This window comes from Pseudophryne corroboree, chromosome 6 (genome assembly GCF_028390025.1).
Source record: "Pseudophryne corroboree isolate aPseCor3 chromosome 6, aPseCor3.hap2, whole genome shotgun sequence".
NCBI lineage: Eukaryota > Metazoa > Chordata > Amphibia > Anura > Myobatrachidae > Pseudophryne > Pseudophryne corroboree.
Window position 1 is genome coordinate 553510531 of NC_086449.1, and position 17249 is coordinate 553527779.

At 46.9% G+C, this 17249-nt stretch overlaps 1 protein-coding gene across 3 annotated transcripts in view; it reads left to right on the top strand.

Annotated features, from left to right (window-relative positions):
* MON2 (MON2 homolog, regulator of endosome-to-Golgi trafficking) overlaps positions 1 to 17249 on the top strand; it is a 257814-nt gene that overhangs the window by 111415 nt on the left and 129150 nt on the right. For all 3 annotated transcript variants that reach the window (XM_063927724.1, XM_063927725.1, XM_063927726.1), the window contains 5 exons: positions 2493 to 2674; positions 3971 to 4083; positions 4186 to 4290; positions 5703 to 5783; positions 5867 to 5940. In XM_063927724.1, the coding sequence (XP_063783794.1) occupies positions 2493 to 2674; positions 3971 to 4083; positions 4186 to 4290; positions 5703 to 5783; positions 5867 to 5940 (555 nt within the window). The remainder of the gene's footprint in view (positions 1 to 2492; positions 2675 to 3970; positions 4084 to 4185; positions 4291 to 5702; positions 5784 to 5866; positions 5941 to 17249) is intronic.

A 17249-nucleotide genomic window follows, 5' to 3' on the forward strand; every position in this document is an offset into this window, starting at 1 on the left:
TACCTGTTTCCTCTGATCCCATTGCTCCCAAGGGTGCTAAAGCGAATCAGGAATCAATGTATCCAGGCAGTTCTGATTGCCCCGGATTGGCCTCGGAGGGTGTGGTACGCGGATCTTCTGGACATGTCTGTCGAAGACCCTTGGCTTCTACTACTCAGAAGAGATCTTCAACAAGGACCTTTCGTCTATCCGGACTTACGGCAACTTCGTTTGATGGAATGGAGGTTGAGCGGAACATCCTAGCTCACAAGGGCCTTTCCAAGAAGGTTATTGCTACCATGGTTCAGGCCAAGAAACCTGTGACGTCAAAACACTATCATCATATCTAGAGGATATATGTCTCTTGGTGCGAAGAATACACATATCCGCCTGCAGAGTTTCACTTGGGACGTTTCTTAAGTTTCCTGCAGACTGGTGTGGATAAGGGCTTACGTCTGGTTTCCATTAAGGTTGAGATTTCAGCTCTCTCAGTTTTCTTCCAGAAGAAATTGGCAGTGTTGCCAGAAGTTCAGATCTTCTTGCAAGGGGTACTCCACATACAACCTCCTCTTGTGTCGCCTACGGCACCCTGGGATTCGGATGTAGTGTTGGAATTTCTACAGTCCTCCTGGTTTGAACCTCTGATGACGATAGAAGACAAGTACCTCACGTGGAAGACGGTGATGTTACTGGCCCTGGCTTCTGCTCAACTTGTCTTGGAATTGGGGGCCTTATTATGTAAATGTCTGTACTTGGGTGGTCATTCCGAGTTGTTCGCTCGCTAGCAGTTTTTAGCAGCCGTGCAAACGCTATGCCACCTCCCACTGGGAGTGTATTTTAGCTTAGCAGAAGTGCGAACGAAAGGATCGCAGAGCGGATACAAAGTTTTTTTGTGCAGTTTTAGAGTAGCGCAAAACCTACTCAGCGCTTGCGATCACTTCACACTGTTCAGTTCTTGTTTTGACGTCACAAACACGCCCTGCGTTCGCCCAGCCATGCCTGCGTTTTTCCTGGCACGCCTGCGTTTTTTCGAACACTCCCTGAAAACGGTCAGTTGACACCTAGAAACGCCCACTTCATGTCGATCACTCTGCGGCCAGCAGTGCGACTGAAAAGCTTCACTAGACCCTGTGTGAAACTACATAGTTTGTTGTAATAATACGTTGCGCGTGCGCATTGTGCTGCATACGCATGCGCAGAAGTGCCGTTTTTTTTGCCTCCTCGCTACACAGCGAACGAATGCAGCTAGCGAACAACTCTGAATGACCACCCTGGTCTTTTACGAGGAAAGAGCGGAGCTCCGGACTAGACATCAGTTCCTGCTGAAGGTTGTCTCCGCGTTTCACCTGAATCAACCTATTGTGATTCCGTCCAGTTTTGACGCTTCTGCTACTCTGGAGGCATTGGATGTTGTGCGTGCCTTGAGGATCTATGTCAAGCGCACGGCTCGGGTCAGAAAAACGGATTCCTTGTTCGTGCTCTATGATGCGCAGAAAAAGGGTTGCCCTGCTTCAAAGCAGTCCATTGCTCGTTGGATTAGGCTTACTATCCAACAGGCCTGTGTGTCTGCAGCCTTACCTGTTCCTACGTCTCTGAAGGCCCACTCTACAAGATCAGCGGGCTCTTCCTGGACGGATGCCCGTGGAGTCTCGGCCTTGCAACTGTGCCGAGCTGCTACCTGGTCGGGGAAGAACACCTTTGTGAAGTTCTACAAGTTTGATACCCTGGCCAAAGAGTTTGGGCAGGCGGTGCTGCAGCAGTCTCCGCACGTTCCTGTCCGTTCTGGAAGGTTTGGGACGTCCCCATCGTAGTAGTTTTCCCCAATATCCCTTATGGATGCTAGAGAAAATAGGATTTTAATACCTACCGGTAAATCCTTTTCTCGTAGTCCGTTAGGGATATTGGGCGCCCGCCTCAGTGCGTTGACTTTTCTGCAGGTTCTTGTTCTCTGGTTATCTGTTCAGCTGTTGTTGTTACCAGCCGTTGCTGGTTGTTCTATGTTACTGGTGTGGTGGTGTGTAAATCTCACCACCCTTTGTCATCATGTTCCTTCTCTCATATACGTCCTTTCTCCTTCGGGCACGTTTTTACCTATAACTGCCTGTGGGAGGGGGCATAGAGGGGAGGAGCCAGCACACCCAGTTGAAGAAATTGAAAGTGCACTGGCTCCTTTGGACCCCATCTATACCCCATCGTACAAGTTTTCCCCAGTATCCCTTATGGACTACAAGAAAAGGATTTACCGGTAGGTATTAAAATCCTATTATTGCCAAATGTACTTTCCATTTTCCTATGCAGAAATAGTTTAGTGTATTATTAGCTTTCTCCTGTTTTACAGATTCATAATGCCTATTACTGCTATAGTGCTTAGTTAGTACTTTAAAAAAGTATGTTTTCATTGTTTAAGTCCATACCTTGTGATAAGTGAAGAGAACAAATTCTTGGGTAAAGTTAATTTGTTTCAGAACAGCTAATAGAAAATAGATATTTTCATTTGCCGTTTCATTTTAAAGCACTGATGAGACCGCAACAGAAAACATCCTGAAAGCTGAAATGACCATGGCATCCCTGTGTGGAAAATTGGGACTTGTGACACCAAGAGATGCCTTTATTACAGCTATTTGCAAAGGCTCATTACCACCGCATTATACTCTCACTGTGCTGAACAGCTCATCTGCTACTCTATGCAACAAATGTAAGTATTTATGTTTAAGTTATATTGAGTCTTTGGTCAAGTAAACATTGTGATTACTTACCTTTCATTATCCACACAATATATTTTACTGTTTACTATTTTGTAACTGGAATAGAAATAATGAATTTTGGACTGAAATAAAAGGTTTCTTAGCCAATGCAGGTAGACCGACCATCTCTATACATATTACATAGGCGTTGGAATACCCCACCACAGCCCTGTCCATGATGGATCCAGGGACCTTTGTGCACTGCACCCATTGTAAATATGCCAATGAATACATAGAATGCAACATTATTACTATCATATGTCTGGATACACAGATGTATTTTGACCCTGATGTAGAATATTTGTATCTTGTACTGTGCATAGGGGGTAATTCCGAGTTGATCGCAGCAGGAATTTTGTTAGCAGTTGGGCAAAACCATGTGTACTGCAGGGGGGACAGATATAACATGTGCAGAGAGAGTTAGATTTGGGTGGGGTGTATTCAACTGAAATCTAAATTGCAGTGTAAAAATAAAGCAGCCAGTATTTACCCTGCACAGAAACAAAATAACCCACCCAAATCTAACTCTCTCTGCAAATGTTATATCTGCCAGACCTGCAGTGCACATGGTTTTGCCCAATTGCTAACAAACTTGCTGCTGCGATCAACTCAGAATTACCCCCATAATGCGAGTTCCTTGTGGTAAAATTGTGTTGCTCGAAGCATTTCAGGTGGTCTCTGGACACCGGTTTTTGCAGGCAACCAATGTACTTTTGTATCATAGCATTGACAGGTTGTTTGGTTATCTCTGTGGAACTTCACAGGACAACAATAGTGATTTACAAGAATGGTCTACTGGTTAGCAGTACTGCCTCACAGCATGGAGGTCATTGGTTCAATTCCCACCATGTCCCTAACTGTGTGGAGTTTGTATATTCTCCCCGTGGGTTTCTTCCGGGTACTCCGGTTTCCTCCCACAATCCAAAAATATACTGGTAGGTAAATTGGCTCCCAACAAAATTAACCCTAGTGTGTAAGCGTGTACATGTGGTAGGAAATATAGACTGTAAGTTCCACTGGGGCAGGGACTGATGTGAATGGCCAAAATATTCTCTATAAAGCGCTACGGAATATGTGTGCACTATATAAATTACTGGTAATTAAGAAATAATAAATATATTAAGGGGTAGACCCTTTATGATCTGCCTGCCTAATCTAGTACTCGCATAGGAGTGAAAAGTAACCTCTCCAGTGTCTGTATTATAAGAGCCTCTTCTCGTTATACATTAACAATGTTTTTTTCATAGCATATTCAATCCAGGGACAAAATGTACAGATGATCAGCCCCTCAAGTGATTCTCATCAGCAAGTAGTAGCTGTTGGACAGCCTCTAGCTCTACAGCCACAAGGAACTGTTATGGTACATTTCATTTCCTCTTGTCTCCCTGTGCTGGTTCTAAATGTGTCACTTTCAAGACAAAATTTTTTGCAAGACATATGAAACCAACTTTTTGTTTCTCAGCTAACTGCTAAGAATATCCAGTGTATGCGAACATTGCTTAACTTGGCTCATTGTCATGGTGGGTACCTGGGGACATCTTGGCAACTTGTTCTTGCAACTCTTCAGGTAATATGATTATATGGCTTTATTTTATGTTTCGCTTATCTATACTTATAATAAAGTTGTTTTGGTTGTGTTAGTACATAGAATTTAGTTTGGGAAAAATGTACTCCTTGCGACTGTGTATCAACAGTGGTGACAAAAACATTTTTTTTTTCCAGAATTTTTGTTTATCTGTCTGTTCGTTCCGGTATCACGCAAAAATTAGGGGATGAATTTGGATTGCATTTTCACTGTTGTATAGCTTAGTCACCTAGAAACAAACTGAGGTACGGTACTGTATGTATTATCTCAACGTGACATCAGGGAAAGGCGCAATAAAGGAAGAGCCAGACTCTTGACACCCGGCGCATGCACTGTGCAGGCTCCTCAAGCCAAAAATGACTAATAAATATAAATATATATATATATATATATATATATATATATGTATACAATGTATGTATATATATGTATGTATATATATATATTTATATATTTATTTATTTATTTATTTATTTATTTCATTCCCCGAACGCAGACAGTTATATATGTATGCATATTTAAAGATATGGAGATATATATCGTATCTCAAGATCTATTTAGCAGGAAAATCTGACTATATATTAATCACTAATCAGACAGCTTATCTTGACTCATGCAGTTGCAGTGTACATATCAATCCAGTAGATGGCACATCAAGACAAAAACTTTATATTGTAGAGCCGCTGGTCAAGTTACTTGCAACCTTTCAGTGTTACTGTAGGTTAAGTAGCAACAGGTTTGGTATCTACAAGATCATATTTGTTTGACTAAAGTGAACTTTAGACTGGACTGTGAAATTGATTGTCCTTTGAATTGGATTTTGTGGTTGCCATAAAAAATTAAATAAAAAACAGAAAACTGGATTATTGCATATTGATGTACTGTTGTAGGGACAAACGCTCAGGGCTGCAGGCGTAGATCTCGGGACCAGCTGCTTCTCCCATAGGAGCTTTATGTGGCTTGCTCACAAATTAGTAGCCACACGCATCTTTTTGTGTTAATCCCTAAATTAAAAAAACACAGTATCAGATGCCACTACTGTCTTTCTAAAATTAGTTCCGCTAAGCAACAACAGACAATAAAAGCGCAAGCTGCGGCTTATGGCAGGAGAAACAAATCCCAGAAAACTGCCTTGTTTCCAGCGAAAATACACAGGTTTCACTGAACGTGTGTGTTTTCGGTAAAAAATTTATTTTTTTTTTTTTCCGGAAGGCCAGATTGGATTGACCCCCCCCAGAAAAATACAGGGGAAACATCACGAAAAATTTCTGGTTATCGCTCCCGATGTTTCTTTAATTGACTTCCCCCTATATGTATTTTGCTTTTTAGAGTTTTTATGTGTACTGTATAGTATTTTTGATGCATGCTATTTAGATGTTTTTTGTTTTTTTTAGCACTTGGTGTGGATTCTTGGCTTGAAGCCCAGCAGTGGTGGTGCATTAAAACCTGGTAGAGCAGTTGAGGGTCCTAGCACAGTAAGTGATCACTGCACATCATATATGCTTTCCATTGCCAAAAATGCAGTTTTCATTTCCTGTATATTATGTTGTCTTTTCAGGTTTTGACCACTGCTGTTATGACAGACCTGCCCGTAATCTCCACAATCCTTTCACGACTATTTGAAAGCTCACAGTAAGAAATTCATGTGAATTTGACTTTCAAACATGCTATGCTTCTTTTCAGTATAAAAGAGCTGTCTTAGAAAATTGTCAGTGTTGTGGCTACAGTAGCTTCCAGTCACGGCTGCAGGGGGTTTTATCTGTAGTGGGTACGGTAAAAATGGAAGAATTCTTTCCTTATGTGCTATAATGAATGGTTCCACCAGAAGGCAAGTTAAGTAGAAGAGGTTTCTGGTACCTCCGTGTATAAAACTTTCCGCACACCATTTTACATCCTCAATAGAGATTCTGGACGTTGCCATGGGAAGCCGCTACTGCAGCCTGAATGGGGGTCTCTGTATGAAACCCTAGACTAGAAATGTGAAAGACTGACGATGTGAATAATAATAATGAATGGGCTATGTCACACCCAACACACAGGGGATGTGTTTATGACACATTTTAATGAAAAGGACAGAACTTTTATTTATTAATGCAGGTGTCTACAGTATATAGAATAAGACCTGTCTCCAGTAGTTATACATGAGCATTGAATATAAAAAATGGTTCAGATGAACCACATGTAAAAAGGAAGTCCCAGTAATGAATGGGTGTAATAAACTAATTTTATGGAAACAAAGAATATATATTGTCACAGGCAAACACATTTTCATATAAAAACTATTTCACTAGTATAGACAATAAAATGCTATAAGATTTAAATATTTTTATAAAGCATTTCTAAATTTTTAATGGCTTAAATTTTCCTTTTTAATTAAAACTGCTCAATGCATACACTTTTTTTTATATAAATTGATCAACGGCATACACTTTTTTTTTTTTTTTTTAAATAAATAGTTTAAAGGCATACACTTTTTTTCTGCAGCGGGGTACATTGGTTTCCACAGGGAAACATCGGGGCGTAGAGATAGATCTTGATCCAGGCACCAACAAGCTAAAGCTTTAGACTGTCCCAGGATGCATTGGGGCCTCCTCTATAACCCCACCTCCAGACACTGTGAGCTCAGTTTCGAGTTTGTGCCTGCAGAAGCAGGTCACTTAACAGGGGGGCTGCACTGGGCAGCCCTGAAAAAACTTTTAGAAGACTTCAAGGGCCGCAGCACTTACATGTCAGGGTGACATTCTGTGCTGCGGCTCCGTCACCTCTCCAGCGGTGTCGTATACTCCCGCTGGCTCTGTTCCCGGGTACTTGCGGCGGAGACGCTCCAGCTTAGGCACACGGTCTCAGACGCTCTCCTGGTTCGCGTGGTTACTACTGAAGGGAGGCGGTAAGAGGGTCCCCCAGGCGGGATCCGCCATTAAATCGCATTCCGGTCACAGTCTAAGGAGACGGACTGCGGCACTGGCATGGACACTGTAACAGAGCAGAGACTCCACTATATCCTCCAGGGCATAGGAGTACAGGTCGGATATATAAATATCCTCTTTATTAAGACTCCATAGTACCAGGTGGTGAGGACAAGCATAGGGGAGAAGGCGCTTGACCTGTAGCCCCTCCCCCAGCACCGGGCGCCATCTGCTGGTGTTCCCGCCCTGGAGCTGCCTCACACTCTCACTCACTCCCTTACTGAGACGCTGGGCGCCATTTTCTATGATTAGCTGCGACTGGTCTCCAGGACTGCAGGGCAAGGTCTCCTTTGTAAATCTGCCTGTACATCAGCGCCGTGATTTTACAGACACTTAAGTATTCTACATGTCGTTATTAAGACAGCGTTAGTTAAGGACAAGTGTACCTGTGCCAGAATATATTGTACGAGTATTCTGATATATATATCCAGTGTTGGGCCGCGCATTGTTATATATATATATATATACATATACTAGTCCAGTGCAGTTTTATTGTCTTAATAAAATTATTTTCTCTGACGTCCTAGTGGATGCTGGGACTCCGTAAGGACCATGGGGAATAGCGGCTCCGCAGGAGACAGGGCACAAGAATAAAAGCTTTAGGATCAGGTGGTGTGCACTGGCTCCTCCCCCTATGACCCTCCTCCAAGCCTCAGTTAGATTTTTGTGCCCGAACGAGAAGGGTGCAGGCTAGGTGGCTCTCCTGAGCTGCTTAGAATAAAAGTGTATTTTAGGTTTTTTATTTTCAGTGAGTCCTGCTGGCAACAGGCTCACTGCATCGTGGGACTAAGGGGAGAAGAAACGGACTCACCTGCGTGCAGAGTGGATTGGGTTTCTTAGGCTACTGGACATTAGCTCCAGAGGGACGATCACAGGTTCAGCCTGGATGGGTCCCGGAGCCGCGCCGCCGGCCCCCTTACAGAGCCAGAAGAGCGAAGAGGTCCGGTGAAATCGGCGGCAGAAGACGATCCTGTCTTCAGACTAAGGTAGCGCACAGCACCGCAGCTGTGCGCCATTGCTCTCAGCACACTTCACACTCCGGTCACTGAGGGTGCAGGGCGCTGGGGGGGAGCGCCCTGAGACGCAATATAACAGATAATACCTTAGGTTGGCAAAAGAATACATCACATATAGCTCTTGGGCTATATGGATGTATTTTAACCCCTGCCATTATTACAGAAAAGAGCGGGAGATAAGGACGTCGTGAAGGGGCGGAGCCTATCTCCTCAGCACACAAGCGCCATTTTCCCTCACAGCTCCGCTGGAAGGACGGCTCCCTGACTCTCCCCTGCAGACTTGCTACAGAATCAGGGTAAAAAAGAGAAGGGGGGGCACTATTGGCAGCTAAAAATTATATAAACAGCAGCTATAAGGGAATAACACTTATATAAGGTTATCCCTGTATATATATATAGCGCTTGGTGTGTGCTGGCAGACTCTCCCTCTGTCTCTCCAAAGGGCTTGTGGGGTCCTGTCCTCTATCAGAGCATTCCCGGTGTGTGTGCTGTGTGTCGGTACGTGTGTGTCGACATGTATGAGGAGGAAAATGATGTGGAGGCGGAGAAATTGCCTGGGTTAGTGATGTCACCCCCTAGGGTGTCGACACCTGACTGGATGATCGTATTTAAAGAATTAAGTGATAATGTCAGCACTTTGCAAAAAACGGTTGATGACATGAGACAGCCGGCAAATCAATTAGTGCCTGTCCAGGCGTCTCAGACACCGTCAGGGGCCCTAAAACGCCCGTTACCTCAGTGGGTCGACACAGACCCAGACACAGATACTGAGTCTAGTGTCGACGGTGAGGAGACAAACGTAATGTCCAGTAGGGCCACACGTTACATGATCACGGCAATGAAGGAGGCATTGAACATTTCTGACACTACAAGTACCACAAAGAAGGGTATTATGTGGGGTGTGAAAAAACTACCAATAGTTTTCCCTGAGTCAGATGAGTTAAATGAGGTGTGTGATAAAGCGTGGGTTTCCCCCGACAAAAAAATGCTAATTTCTAAAAAATTATTGGCACTATATCCTTTCCCGTCAGAGGTTAGGACGCGTTGGGAAACACCCCCTAGGGTAGATAAGGCGCTCACACGTTTATCTAAACAAGTAGCGTTACCGTCTCCTGATACGGCCACCCTCAAGGAACCAGCAGATAGAAGGCTGGAAAATATTCTTAAAAGTATATACACACATACTGGTGTTATACTGCGACCAGCAATCGCTTCAGCCTGGATGTGCAGTGCTGGAGTCGCGTGGTCGGATTCCCTGACTGAAAATATTGATACCCTGGATAGGGACAATATACTGCTAACTATAGAGCATTTGAAGGATGCATTACTATATATGCGTGATGCACAGAGGGATATCTGCACCCTGGCATCAACCGTAAGTGCTATGTCCATTTCTGCCAGAAGAGCGTTATGGACGCGACAGTGGTCAGGCGATGCGGATTCCAAACGACATATGGAAGTATTGCCGTATAAAGGGGAGGAGCTATTTGGGGCTGGTCTATCGGACCTGGTGGCCACGGCAACGGCTGGAAAATCCACCTTTTTACCCCAGGTCACTTCACATCAGCAGAAAAAGACACCGTCTTTTCAAACTCAGTCCTTTCGTTCCCATAAGTACAAGCGAGCTAAAGGCCATTCCTTCCTGCCCCGGGGCAGAGGAAGGGGAAAAAGACTGCACCATGCAGCCGCTTTCCAGGAGCAGAAGCCCTCCCCTGCTTCTGCCAAGTCTTCAGCATGACGCTGGGGCTTTACAAGCAGACTCAGACATGGTGGGGGCCCGTCTCAAGAATTTCAACGCGCAGTGGGCTCACTCGCAAGTGGACCCCTGGATTCTACAGGTAGTATCGCAGGGGTACAAACTGGAATTCGAGGCGTTTCCCCCTCGCCGGTTCCTGAAGTCTGCTCTACCAAAGTCTCCCTCCGACGGGGAGGCAGTTTTGGAAGCCATTCACAAGCTGTATTCCCAGCAGGTGATAATCAAGGTACCCCTCCTACAACAGGGAAAGGGGTATTATTCCACGCTGTTTGTGGTACCGAAGCCGGACGGCTCGGTGAGACCAATTTTAAATCTGAAATCCTTGAACACTTACATAAAGAGGTTCAAATTCAAGATGGAATCACTCAGAGCGGTGATAGCAAACCTGGAAGAAGGGGACTATATGGTGTCTCTGGACATCAAGGATGCTTATCTCCACGTCCCAATCTACCCGTCTCACCAAGGGTACCTCAGGTTTGTAGTACAAAACTGTCATTATCAGTTTCAGACGCTGCCGTTTGGGTTGTCCACAGCACCTCGGGTCTTTACCAAGGTAATGGCCGAAATGATGATTCTTCTTCGAAGAAAAGGCATCTTAATTATCCCTTACTTGGACGATCTCCTGATAAGGGCAAGGTCCAGGGAACAGTTAGAAGTCGGAGTAGCACTATCTCAGGTAGTGTTACGTCAGCACGGGTGGATCCTAAATATTCCAAAATCGCAGCTGATTCCTACGACACGTCTACTGTTCCTAGGAATGATTCTGGACACAGTCCAGAAAAAGGTGTTTCTCCCGGAGGAGAAGGCCAGGGAGTTATCCGAGCTAGTCAGGAACCTCCTAAAACCAGGCCAGGTGTCAGTGCATCAGTGCACGAGGGTCCTGGGAAAAATGGTGGCTTCTTACGAAGCGATTCCATTCGGAAGATTCCATGCAAGAACTTTTCAGTGGGATCTGCTGGACAAATGGTCCGGATCGCATCTTCAGATGCATCAGCGGATAACCCTGTCGCCAAGGACAAGGGTGTCTCTTCTGTGGTGGCTGCAGAGTGCTCATCTACTAGAGGGCCGCAGATTTGGCATTCAGGATTGGATCCTGGTGACCACGGATGCAAGCCTGAGAGGCTGGGGAGCAGTCACACAGGGAAAAAAATTCCAGGGCTTGTGGTCAAGCATGGAAGCATCTCTTCATATAAACATTCTGGAACTAAGGGCCATTTACAATGCCCTAAGTCAAGCGAAACCCCTGCTTCAGGGTCAGGCGGTATTGATCCAATCGGACAACATCACGTCAGTCGCCCACGTAAACAGACAGGGCGGTACGAGAAGCAGGAGGGCAATGGCAGAAGCTGCAAGGATTCTTCGCTGGGCGGAAAATCATGTGATAGCACTGTCAGCAGTGTTCATTCCGGGAGTGGACAACTGGGAAGCAGACTTCCTCAGCAGACACGACCTCCACCCGGGAGAGTGGGGACTTCACCCAGAAGTCTTCCACCTGATAGTAAACCGTTGGGAAAAACCAAAGGTGGACATGATGGCGTCCCGTCTAAACAAAAAACTAGACGGATATTGCGCCAGGTCAAGGGACCCTCAGGCAATAGCGGTGGACGCCCTGGTAACGCCGTGGGTGTACCAGTCAGTGTATGTGTTCCCTCCTCTGCCTCTCATACCAAAGGTACTGAGAATCATAAGAAGGAGAGGAGTAAGAACTATACTCGTGGCTCCGGATTGGCCAAGAAGGACTTGGTACCCGGAACTTCAAGAGATGCTCACGGACGAACCGTGGCCTCTACCTCTGAGAAAGGACCTGCTCCAGCAGGGGCCTTGTCTGTTCCAAGACTTACCGCGGCTGCGTTTGACGGCATGGCGGTTGAACGCCGGATCCTGAGGGAAAAAGGCATTCCAGATGAAGTCATCCCTACCCTGGTCAAGGCCAGGAAGGACGTAACCGCAAAACATTATCACCGCATTTGGCGAAAATATGTTGCGTGGTGTGAGGCCAAGAAGGCCCCTACAGAGGAATTTCAACTGGGTCGTTTCCTCCATTTCCTGCAAACAGGACTATCTATGGGCCTAAAATTAGGGTCCATTAAGGTTCAAATTTCGGCCCTGTCGATTTTCTTCCAGAAAGAACTAGCTTCAATGCCTGAAGTTCAGGCATTTGTAAAAGGGGTACTGCATATACAGCCTCCTTTTGTGCCTCCAGTGGCACCTTGGGATCTCAATGTTGTGTTGAGTTTTCTAAAGTCACATTGGTTTGAACCACTCACCACTGTGGACTTCAAATATCTCACATGGAAGGTGACGATGCTGTTAGCCCTGGCTTCAGCCAGGCGTGTGTCGGAATTGGCGGCTTTATCATATAAAAGTCCTTACTTAATTTTTCATTCTGACAGGGCAGAATTGAGGACTCGTCCTCAATTTCTACCTAAGGTGGTTTCTGCATTTCACATGAACCAACCTATTGTGGTACCTGCGGCTACTAGGGACTTGGAGGACTCCAAGTTGCTTGACGTTGTCAGGGCCCTGAAAATATATGTTTCCAGGACGGCTGGAGTCAGAAAATCTGACTCGCTGTTTATCCTGTATGCACCCAACAAGCTGGGTGCTCCTGCTTCTAAGCAGACGATTGCTCGTTGGATTTGTAGTACAATTCAGCTTGCACATTCTGTGGCAGGCCTGCCACAGCCAAAATTGGTAAAAGCCCATTCCACAAGGAAAGTGGGCTCATCTTGGGCGGCTGCCCGAGGGGTCTCGGCTTTACAACTTTGCCGAGCAGCTACTTGGTCAGGGGCAAACACGTTTGCAAAATTCTACAAATTTGATACCCTGGCTGAGGAGGACCTGGAGTTCTCTCATTCGGTGCTGCAGAGTCATCCGCGCTCTCCCGCCCGTTTGGGAGCTTTGGTATAATCCCCATGGTCCTTACGGAGTCCCAGCATCCACTAGGACGTCAGAGAAAATAAGATTTTACTTACCGATAAATCTATTTCTCGTAGTCCGTAGTGGATGCTGGGCGCCCATCCCAAGTGCGGATTGTCTGCAATACTTGTATATAGTTATTGTTACAAAAATTCGGGTTATTATTGTTGTGAGCCATCTTTTCAGAGGCTCCTTTTCGTTTTATCATACTGTTAACTGGGTTCAGATCACAAGTTGTACGGTGTGATTAGTGTGGCTGGTATGAGTCTTACCCGGGATTCAATATCCTTCCTTATTATGTACGCTCGTCCGGGCACAGTATCCTAACTGAGGCTTGGAGGAGGGTCATAGGGGGAGGAGCCAGTGCACACCACCTGATCCTAAAGCTTTTATTCTTGTGCCCTGTCTCCTGCGGAGCCGCTATTCCCCATGGTCCTTACGGAGTCCCAGCATCCACTACGGACTACGAGAAATAGATTTATCGGTAAGTAAAATCTTATTATCTGCATTGTCACTGTGACTGTGTGTGCCTGTATCTGCTGTGTGGATTTCACTTTCAGTGTATCCCAGATTTAGCTATCACTGTATTCTGTACCCTAAGGGACTAGGTGCATCAGGGTCGTATATATAGTGCTTCACAGTATTTACCGTCAAGTGTATTCTACTGTGGGAAAGGGCGGGAAATCTCTGGACTAAAGGGCGGGAAATCTACGGACCCCCCTGTATCATGCAGCTCATGCGCCAGGTGCGCCAGGGATTTGCCTGAGGGGGAAGCTTTGTATTAAGATCTGTGTACTGTGTGCCATACATCTCCCAATCTGTCTGCAGCTCCTGTAACCAATCAGGAGCCACCTTCGGCGGCATTCTCAACTATGCTCAATACGCTTGTGACACGCCTTACGCCCCCTATGGGACCTGCTGTGTCATTGCAACCACATATTGTCCCTATGGTAAATCCGCCTTGGGCGGATAATTTGTCTACCCAGTTGCAGCAATTGAATCAATCTTTGGTTAGACATAAACCTACCCCAACCCACTCTCGTGTCAAGGGGTCATCTATGCGGGCTACTTCCTCCTCACAATCCACTAATCTTACAGAAGATTCTTCTGATGAGGATGGGGAGTATACTGACCCGTCAGACACTGATACAGCTGCTTCTGACTAGGAATCTACTATTCAGGTTGATGTGCCTGATTTAGTGGTTGCTATTAAGCAGATCCTACAGATCACTGATGATGATGATGATGAGGATTCCACTACAGTTTCTAAGAAACCTGATAAGTTTAAACGTCAGAAGGTAACTAAAACATTACTGTGGCCTGGCCGTTCTGGATAGTGGACGTGCTCTTCCCAGCTCCTGCAGGCATAGCCCTTAAAACACCTTTTTCCCCTCCTGCCCTATACCTGGACGCTCCAGGTTACCCCCTGTGACCCCTCCTGAGTTGCTGTTGCCGCTGTGGGGGACCCGCGGAGTCGGAAGTGCTTTTAAGCACTCCTGCGGATTGCAGCCTTCCCCCAGCGTGAAGCCGGGGCCTAAAGTTTGGCGACGACCCGGACCGGGAGCCCGGAAGTGGGACCTCGCCGCCGTTTGGCCTCCAACAGGCTCCACCAGTCTCTCGTCACCCCGTCCAGGTCCCCTGCACCCTCGTCTGGAAGCTGGGTGTCGAATCCGGACGTGAGGGAGAGATTTTACCGGGACCGGAGCTCGAGCAGCGGTCATCTTGCCTGCCGCCTCCTGGAGCCGCCGAGCCGCTGACCGCATCCCAACCACCGTACCTCCTTCATCTCCCCTGCAGCCTGAAGCCGGCGGCACTGTGCGGTAAGCTGACCGGACCCCGCGAGCCTCTCCGCCGGCGACCGCTCTCCTCCTGCTTCCTCCCTGCTATAAGCACCGGAGCTCCGTGGGTGGGGGCCGCAGCTGAGACAGGGATCCCCGGAGTGCAGGCGCTGGTTCCGGTGGCGCCTACTTGCGGAGATAGGGCTGGCCTGAGTGCTCCTCTGACTGCCAGGGTCCGACTTTGTACCTCCAGGGACTAGGAGTCCACTTACGGCCGGAGCTGTCCCATCTGGCTAGAACCTCCTCTCTGCCACCCACTTTACCCTGCAGTACCCCTCCTGTCAGTCATCTTGCTGGGTCGGTGGACCCTTGGAGCCCTCCGGGACAGCCCCCCACCATGAACGCTGTCTCCACCCCTGCTGCCTAGCTGATCTCCTCTCTACGCCTGGCTCCTGCTCCTGGAGAGTTGGTGGAGGTCAGTGTCCCTATCCAGCTACCGTTCATGGGAGCTCCCTGTGATCTGCACCTGTGCTGTGAGTAACCCCCCCTGCTTTGTGCTAGCTACTGCTGCCTTGTATTCCTGAGCTACAGGCTCCGCACTGCTCCGCTACACGTGCCCCTCAGCGCCTGGGTACTTTCACGAGATACTACGCAGTGACTTTTGCGCTACTCTGACCCTCCTTCTCCGATAGCGGTGCACCCTATTGCTGGACTCTTCCTCATTTACATACTCCCGGGCGTCTACCCCGGGGTCGCTGACGGGATGTGAGTGCGGCTGCTCTCCACCGGCTATGCTGTCTACCTGGTAGGGGAATGTATCCCCCGTCATCCTTATAAGAATATGGTGTTGTCCTTCTGAAATGGTCCTTTCATTCACCCTCTTCTGATGGCCAGAGGCAAGAAAAATCAACAGGGAAAATCCGCCCGGTCTACACGTAGTACTTCGTCTCAATCGAATCTCCGATCCTACCTATCCATAGCGTCTGTTGCTGCTCCCCCTCCTACTACGCCTGATACAGGTACTGCCCCGCCCACGATGGCTTCCTCTCCCCCGACTGGAGATCTTCGGGCTCAAATGTCCCAAATGCGGGGTGAAATTAGGGAAATTCTGACCCACGTCCGCTCCCTTCCTTCTAAACAAGACATGCAAGCTCTGGAATGCCGACTTCAGGACTCTATTCAAACCCAGATCTCGTCGTACAATCTGATATAAAACATCTGGGATCCAGAATTGTTTCCCTAGAGGAGGAAAGGGACACAGTGGAGGACCAATTACTCCAGCTCCGTGACACGGTCACTCAACAGGGGTCGGACATGGAACTGATGCAGAATAGATTAGACGATCTGGACAACAGAGGCCGTCGGAATAATATTAGAGTCCGGGGCCTCCCTGAAGAGGTTCCTTCATCTGGCCTTGTTGACGCTCTAACCAAAATATTCGGCGAAATCTTGGGCCTGGACTCCTCTGATTCGATTGAATTCGACCGGGCTCATAGAGCCCTCAGACCTAAAGGGCCAGCTTCTGAGCGCCCGAGGGACGTCATTTGCAGACTGCATTATTTCTCACAGAAAGAGGAGATTCTTCGCAAGGTACGAGATTTGGAAGGAGTTGATTTTAATGGTACTCGGATCCAAATTTTCCAAGACCTCTCCTGGCGCACGCTCCAACAGCGGAGGTTGTTGAAGCCTTTGACAGAAACGCTGCGCAAATGTGACCTGAAGTACAGATGGGGTTTTCAGTTTTCCTTGCAAGTATTCCATGCTGGTAAGGTCCTCTCTCTCCAATCCCCAGTGGATTTGCCTGGATTTTGCTCTGCTTTTGGGACTAGAAGATATTTCCCTCCCTGATTGGCGAGCTTTTACTCTCCCCACCCTGGCCTCTACCAATCCAACCAGAAGAGAGAGGTGGCACAAGGTCCAGAATCCAAAATGGAAATCCAAAGGCGAAGACCCTCTCCAATTGGTGGATGCCACTTGATGGGAGTGCGGCTGAAGGACTTTGCTAGTCCTTTTTCAAGTTCTGATTTTACTGGCTCCTGTGTCGGATTTGCAGATAGACACCCCTGTAAGACTTATTAGCTCAGTTTTTCTGTTGTTTCTGCTTCATGACTTCAGATTTGTGTTTTGTTCCCCCCCCCCCCCTTTCTTTTCTCCCTCTCCCCTCAGTTCCCCTTGGTGCTTGACAATATTCGTACCCTGTTTTTCATGATTGTATCATGTCATAGCTGTCAATTACTAATTTGTATTTAGACCTATAACCTGATTCTTACGCATTTACTTCACGCAGTTATGGCCTTATTGGTGGCGCTTGAACCTACCCCCCCCCCCCCTTTTTTTTTTTTGCCCTGGAAGGACCTTTACCGTTATTACTATTAGCATTGCTATTATTGTTGTTGTTCATGTTACTGTTTTTGGATTGCACAACCAACACCGGTTATCTTTGTTACTTATGTTTCACTTGAAATTATTTATCTTAGGATGGCGGGGCTGCGGCCCCCTAATGTAC